Raw genomic sequence first — 7,609 nt, 5'->3', positions numbered from 1 at the left:
ATTATTGTGATAAACGATAATGTTTTGCCTTTTTTTGACCACCGGATGGCAGTATAAGAGTTTGAACCGAAGGATGGATAGTGAGGGAGCGAGCAGCGCATCTCTAAGGAAAATTAATGAGAGGCCTCTTGACGTGGCATGGGCTGTCTCTTTTCTTTTTTCAGTTCTCAAAATGGCGAACGCTCGGTGTGGTTTGAGCTCTTTAGCATAGCATTTTTTACACAAAGCTTTAAAAAAAAAAAATCAGTAATGTTCTCAGCTTCTTTTTGCAGAGAAAAACAACTTTTTGCACGAAGGCATGAGTTTCAACTGTGATTTTTGGAGCTTGGACAACACGAAGCCCCCCCCCCCCAGGTTGGCCTGCTAGCTTAGCTTGTAGTTAGCTTCTCAGCTTAGCTGCGTTTAACGATCCAAAAACACGATTTTGGATTGTTAAAACAGATTTTAAAGGGAAAGGGAGGGGTCAGTGAAGAACACCGGAGTTGAGACTTTTGTCATCCAGTGTCTTCAGTAGAAAGAGAGAGACACGAAGAAACGATGAAGCTGATGAATTAAAATGAGGTTGATAATTTTCATTTATCATGCGATTAATTGATTTATTGTTTATTGCGACAGGCCTATCTAACTGTTATGTTTCTCTTAATACGCCTTATAATCCAGTATGCCTTATGTATGAAAACAGACCCTTTCATTGATATTGCACCTTATAATGCAGTGCACCTTATAGTCTGAAAAATACAGTAGTTTTGTGTTAAAGACATTTTTCCTTTATTGATTATGGGAAAGTAGCACAAATATTAAACACAAAACATTCTGTTTTTTTGTCTAACTCGGGGAGATTCTGCAAAAAATTACGTTTCATTAATGCTCAGTGGATAAAATACAAATCAGTGATGAGTGTCACTTTGTTAATGCTTTTTAAAACAGTTCCCCTGTTTTAGTTTAAAATGAAATAAAAAAAAAAATACAAGTTTCACAGTTAAAACTGGTTCTGCTGCCATAAAACAAAACAATACAATAAAGGACTTGTTACAGTACGTTGATTTCAGTCTTCATCAGCATCCTCCAAACCCAGCACGAGATCTTTAAGTTTAGACGAGTAACTCAGGAGGAGCAGCAGGTCTTTAAAAATAAATAAGATTTTAAATGTACTCATTGCAATGTCATCAGAATTTTTTAATCACTTTTTTTTTCTTAAAACAATGGTTATGTCCTTAAATTAAAAAAAATATGAAGAGCAGCTGTTTGTGTATGAAAACAGGGCAACAATGGTGGCGTCCATGGAAGAGGCATTTGGGATGGAGAAGTCCGACAGTTTTGCCGTTTGTACGTATTTATAGTAAATTTTGTAATGTATGCAGATAAAAGTGCTTTGTTTACATTGAATGTGTACCTGCATTCCAGAATTAAATATGGATATTTATGGAAAACTACAGGTCAAACAGCAGCATTTGATATAGTTCAGGATAAACCTTTTTATGTTTGCAACGAGCACATTTAATGAATCGTGAATCGCATCACTTCTACAAGCGGAGATCTTTGTTGCTGTCGAGGTAGTGAGGACAATTAAAGCTGTAGTGATGAGTCAGGCCAGACGAGTTCCTCTGCAACAAACAAAAATAAAAAGTAGTGAAATACACACACGAGAGGAACTATTCAAATCAATGTAAATGCCATCACAGCATAGGTGTCGCAACAATTATACCATACCACTTTATTTATAAAGCACTTAAAACAGCGACAAGGCCAACTAAAGTGCTGTACAGACAGAACAACAGGTAACGTACAAAGCAAAATACAAAATGAAGTAAATCGTGGGGACGCGTCCCCCTCACATTCATTTGGACCCCCCACATTTACCACAGTTCACCCAGTGCTGTTTCTATTTCTTCGTGAACGAATCCGTTCCACTTGATTGAGAATACTCAAACTGCTAAAAGTCCACTCCAGGTTTTCCTGGTTACCTGCAACAACTCATGAAGTTTTTCTCTCAGGTCACTTTCCTTTGCAGGACACTCATCTCTTTGGGGGGTTTTGGACAGGGCTTGGGGGGGGACACCTCTGTGTTGCGTGCTAGCTTAGTGCTAGTTAGTGCCAGCCATTGTTGACTGGGGTGTGATGGGGTTGGGTTATGATGCGTGAGAGAAGTGGAGTGCTACATCTAGAGCATTTTAACTAGTGCGTCTGCTTTGCACGCCACTATCTTAGTGCTATGTTAGTGCCAGCAATTGTTGACCAGGGTGGGTGGGTGGTTAGGGTGTGTGAGAGAAGCAGTGTGTGCTCTATTCACACAAGGAGAGCTGTTGGTCAGGCTACCTCTTGTTGCTCTCTAAAATTGTTATTGAATCAGATGTTAACATACGTAGGTAAACGTAGATGTTTAACAACCTGTTAAAATACACAAGAATGCAGGAAATGGCATCTACTTTATGCACATTTTTTAGGGGGACGACCCCCAGAACCCCCCAGCAGTGTGTGTGTCCCCCCCCCCCATTACAAATGCTGCTGACACCAATGCATCACAGATCTAAAAATAGTGAAAAGGGTGGGGTGAGCTGAGATTTCTCCTCCAGGAGTTTCATTTGTCCTCCTCTTTCTTGTCTCGCAGCTTCAGGCGGACAGCGGATACCTGCCTCGCACTCGCTGGCGATATCGTGTCTGAACCAGCCGGCTGCAGCACGTTCTCACGGATATTTGGGGCCTTTTGCTGCAGCAGGAAAAACGACATGCGAAGACGTCTGTTGTTCCTACCTGTGTGTTCAGGGCGTCTTGATGCATTTCGCAGTGCTCCTAACGCTGCTTTTGGCATGCCAGGGGATGACGGTCTGAGCCTGCAGGCAGTATTTAGTTTGGGGGTTCATCTTGGTCAGCATCAGCTTATTGGAGCTGTAGGCCACCTCAAACACCTCCTGGAGAGGAGAAAGTGATGTTCCACATATCAGTTCCCTCAGCTTACATGCCCTATTTTAATCTTTTAAAGTTGTCCTTATCTGTAGTTCTATGAGTCCTCAAAAGGTCTTTTAAGGTTTGATTGAATATTGTTTAAAAAAAATCTTGTTATAGTGCAAGATGTTGTGCTCAGAATATGTGTTGGGAGTGACTCTCAGCTACCACCACGCCAAATTTTAGCTCTATAGCTGTAAAACGGACTGATTTAGAGTCATTTTCGTGTTGGCTAATGTTGATCAGCTGTGGCGGCTATTTTGAATTGTGTTGGCTCCAAACATGAATCAGTTGAAGATTTACATACAACAATTAATTTTTTAAGGTTTCATTTAAATCCCTCTAGGAGTTTATGAAATATTTTGCTAACAGACAAATAAGGTTGACTTCAACAGGTAACGCTTAAGTTTTAGGCAAGGTTCATGCGCAAAGAAATGCATTTGATTATATGTTGTGACTGGCTCTGAGCTACAATCACTACAAATTTCATCATAATATCTGTCAAATTTATTGGCATTGGCATTTTTGTGTTTTCCAAGTTCAGTTGACTGTGGCGACCATCTTGCACCGAGTTGGCTCTGAAAGTTTCATTAAAATCTTTGGCGCCGTTCATGATCTATTTTGCTAACAGACAAACAGAGTTGGCTCAAAATAGTTAATGGGTAAATTTAAAGAAATAACTTAAGCAACTTATTTGCGCTCAGAATATCTGTTGGATGTCAGTCTCAGCTACTACCACACCAAGGTTTAGCTCAATATCTGCAAAATTGAGTAAATTATAACCATCAATGTGTTTTTTAAGCTCAGTTGGATATAGCAGCCATCTTAAATCAGGCTGATGTAAAAAGTTAAACAGTTGTAGATGTGTATCGAATGATTATTCTCTGAAAGTTCCATACAATTTCGCTGAGTGGTTCATGAGATATTTTGCTAACAGACACAAAACAACATTTAAAAAAATCAATACACAGAAGAAATGCAGGTTTGGATTTTGCTGTTCGCTTCATTTCCTCTCAGAGAAGCTGCTCTCTGGCCTCCGTATCCTGACCCAGATAGTGACAACCTGCTGACACACGGGGCCATTCGAAAGAAAACGAGCCGTAAGTTGTTTTGTTCTTCTTTTTGTTTTTTGTTCTCGTTCTTCTGCGCTTCCTCTTCCGCCTCATCTCCAACCCTCATTTCCTCTTTATCTTTAAATTCGTACTGATGTGTAAGTTTTACAATCCACACTCTGTGACTTGGAGACTGAAAAATAATCTCGACAGTTTTCAAAAAAAATATATAAATCGCATCTTTTCTCTTTTTTATTTACTGCATATTTTTTTGGTTCTATTTTAGCGAAGCAGTCGTTACAACGAGACATTTTCAGTTTTTCCACCATTGAGGCCAGTTTGCTCACCCTCTGCGCCCGTGCCTACCTCAGTTTTGTTGGCGTGGATGACGTAGACGTTGTAGAGCAGGCTGTGGTGCAGCTTGCGGAGCAGCGCCCGAGAGGCCTTCACCTGAACCGTGACGCCTCGCGTGGTGACGCTGGCCTTCAGTGAAGGGGGACTGATTTTGGCTGCGCACATGCAAAGTTCATTGAGTTCATTTGCAGAAGAAAAATCTAAAGGAACATTTATTTTTGTATCCTTCGTGTGTTGCTGCGTCTGTTCGGGTGGTGCTGGTTCCACTTACTGTCCCAGCGGGGGCTGAATCTGGGGGACAGGGTCCAAGCCGATCTACTGCTGGAGGGAGCGGAAGACGCGGACACTCGGGCGTAGTACCACTCGCTGGTTTTCGATGTGACGCCGCTGAGGTCACAGTGGCGCTTGTGGATCCCCTGGCAGTTCGCAGCGTCCAACCAATCAGGCTCTCCGTAGCTGAGGGGGGTACAAACGAGCTCATCGGTTTAAGATTTAAACGTGCTGTATTTTTCGGATTATAAGGCGCATTAAGCGAAATTTAAATATTTTGACAGATTTGTGAGCGCCGTGCACCACATAAAATCGATTCAAGGTCAGTACGAGCCAGAATTAATACATAAGGTGCACCAGATTATAAGGCTCACTGTTGATTTTTGAGAAAATTATAGGATTTTTTAAGTTTGCCTTATAGTCCGAAAAATACGGTAATCACTGCTTGAAGAGAAAGTAGTTACACTTTATTGTTTTCTGATAAAAGTGTGGTTTTTTTTTTCATTTGTAGTGCTGTAACCATTTAATTATCACAATGTTTATCTTGATTGGTTCTAGTGGGCTACGAGGTTTAGCATTTCTAATATTTACACTTTTCAAAGTATTCAACTTAATTTACAAAACACAAATTCCCATAAAGGACATTGATTCATCTTCAATCCTTTCAAATTATTGTTTTCTTTGTAAGCTGCTTCAGCGTACCTGCTCCATGTTTTAGTTTGGTTTAAGCTGTGATTTTGCTCAGTTTTAGTTTTTCGCTACTGCTTTGACGAGTTTAGCTTTTAGCTACAAGTTTATCTCAGGATCAGAATAAGATGTATTATGACTGTGCCAAAACACAGTGAGATTATGTTTAGATTATGTAGAGATTATGTTCGTACGGTCGTCTGAAAGATGGGCGGGGATAGACAGCTTTCTTAGTTTACACATATCCCAGGAGAAATTTGACAAGTCGGCCTGCTTCCAGGCTGAACGGGGGAGTCAGATTCAGATAAGCCACAGCTGTTGATTTTTTTCAGGCAGACTATTGTTTCTCGTCATCCTTGACTTCTGCTGGTACTTTTAATCCAAAATGGCCAGATTTGTGGGCGTCATACTGGTCTGTGCTTTTTAGCTCCCTCCAAGGTCGTCCCCGACATGCTGGCGAGTCCCAGAAGCCGCAAGTGGCCTACGATTCTCACAAATCGCTTCCATCTTATGGTTTAGCTCATATATCAGCTGAGTGCTCGAAGCACGAACCAAAACTTCACAGGGTCGGAAGCTTTGCCATGGCCGAAACTGCTGTTGCCATCTTCTTTCATAGCCGATAACATACGTATCTGCTGGTGCCAAAAAGCAGACACCCTGCTATCATGATTCCAATGTCTTCGGCGTCCTCCTGAGACAGTACGGAAAGGCACATCAGATCCATGACGTATCCTGCCGCGTGCGTCTCAGCGGGACATGAGGGCTCTCCAGGACCTGTCGCTTTGTTCTAATGTTAACTTTTAGCTACACTTTAGCACATTTTAGCTTTTAGCTGCTGTTTTGCTCGTCACTTTTCTTTTAGCTTCTGTTGCTCAAACCTTTAATATTTGTGAAACCTTACTTCCGTCTCTGAATTTGATTTAAAGCTAAAATAATTAAACAAGTACTAAAAATAAAAATGTGTGCGTGCGTGCGTGCGTGCGTGCGTGCGTGCGTGCGTGTGTGTGTGTGTGTGCATGCCTCACATCTTCCATTGGACATTGTACAGCAGTGAGGAGCTGTTGGAGGGTGGGGTCCAGTGCAGGACGTTTCTGTAGTCCGTGGACTTGAACTTCACCTGTGACGGTGGAGCGAGCAGCTCTGGAACACAGGAAGTGATTCAGGATGAAGCTCAGAGGGTGATGAGACAAAGTGACAAATAAGAGGTTAGTGGCTGCTGGCTGGTGCAGGAATCCCCTCTGACCTTGCTCCTCAGTTGTCATATCGTTTACTTTAACACTGAAGCACTTTTGTCTGCTTTTTTACAAATGTGTCACGCAAGAAAAATTGATCTTTGACCTCTGAAGCTAGGCAAAACTAAAGAAAGAAGTCCGATGTACACAAACCGTGTAGTGTTACGGATCAGTGCAGATAAATGTGGATGTCATTGTTGTATTTTTTTATTTTCTACATTTTATTCTGAGAAACTTTGCAAGGAGTTGTGAAATAAAACCTTTTTAAATAGATGTGATTTTGAAAACTGTAATTATTTAAATACAGTGAAGTTTATAGTCTTATACTTTTGATCAAGTAAAGAAAATTAGTTCCCTCGTTTCTTGTTTTCCCTTTAAGATAAAGGGAGTCGTCAGCTTTCAGCATTTCTGTTCTTTCTTTCTTATTTTGATTCCTAAATGTACTTCATTTTTATGCCAGCACTTATTTGACTAAAAGCCATTCAACACTAGAACTATAGAACTATATACTGTGTGTGTGTGTGTATGTATATATATATATATATATATATATATATATATATATATAATACATTTATTTGTAGGCGCCTTTCTTGGCACTCAAGGTCACCTTACATTGTCAATCTTAAAAACAGACACAATATTATACACACAGTAAAAACAAATAAAATAGAATAAAAATAAGACAATGCAGTTGCAATCACAGAGTGTAGGCTTCTTTAAACAGATGAGTTTTGAGTTTGATTTTGAAATGTGACAGTGAGTGTGTATTACGAATATCAGGTGGGAGTGAGTTCCAGAGCTGGGGAGCAGAGCAGCTGAATGCTCTGCTCCCCATAGTAACAAGACGGGCAAGGGGAACAATGAGCTGAATAGAAGAGGAGGATCTGAGGGTACGAGCGGGTGTAACGATGTGAACAAGGTCCAAAAGGTATGGAGGAGCGAGGTGGTGGACAGCTTTGAAGGTAAGGAGGAGTATTTTGTAGTTGATGCGATATGGGATGGGAAGACAATGAAGTTGTTGTAAAACAGGTGTGATGTGATGGATTGATGGGGTCCGTGTAATGATAC

At 40.8% G+C, this 7,609-nt stretch overlaps 1 protein-coding gene across 1 annotated transcript in view; it reads right to left on the bottom strand.

Moving 5' to 3' along the window:
• Positions 1–1,543: 1,543 nt before the first annotated feature.
• Positions 1,544–7,609, bottom strand: part of il22ra2 (interleukin 22 receptor, alpha 2) — a 6,827-nt gene continuing 761 nt past the window's right edge. Inside the window, exons 2-6 of the mRNA XM_037686024.1 lie at positions 6,332–6,446; positions 4,621–4,805; positions 4,362–4,504; positions 2,752–2,909; positions 1,544–1,604 (exon numbers count right to left, since the gene is read on the bottom strand). Of these exons, the coding sequence (XP_037541952.1) occupies positions 2,760–2,909; positions 4,362–4,504; positions 4,621–4,805; positions 6,332–6,446 (593 nt within the window). The 3' untranslated portion in view covers positions 1,544–1,604; positions 2,752–2,759. The remainder of the gene's footprint in view (positions 1,605–2,751; positions 2,910–4,361; positions 4,505–4,620; positions 4,806–6,331; positions 6,447–7,609) is intronic.

This window comes from Nematolebias whitei, chromosome 1, assembly GCF_014905685.2.
Source record: "Nematolebias whitei isolate Nwh7 chromosome 1, NemWhi1, whole genome shotgun sequence".
NCBI lineage: Eukaryota > Metazoa > Chordata > Actinopteri > Cyprinodontiformes > Rivulidae > Nematolebias > Nematolebias whitei.
The sequence above is the reverse complement of the archived record's forward strand: the minus strand, read 5'-3'. Positions and strand labels throughout refer to the sequence as shown.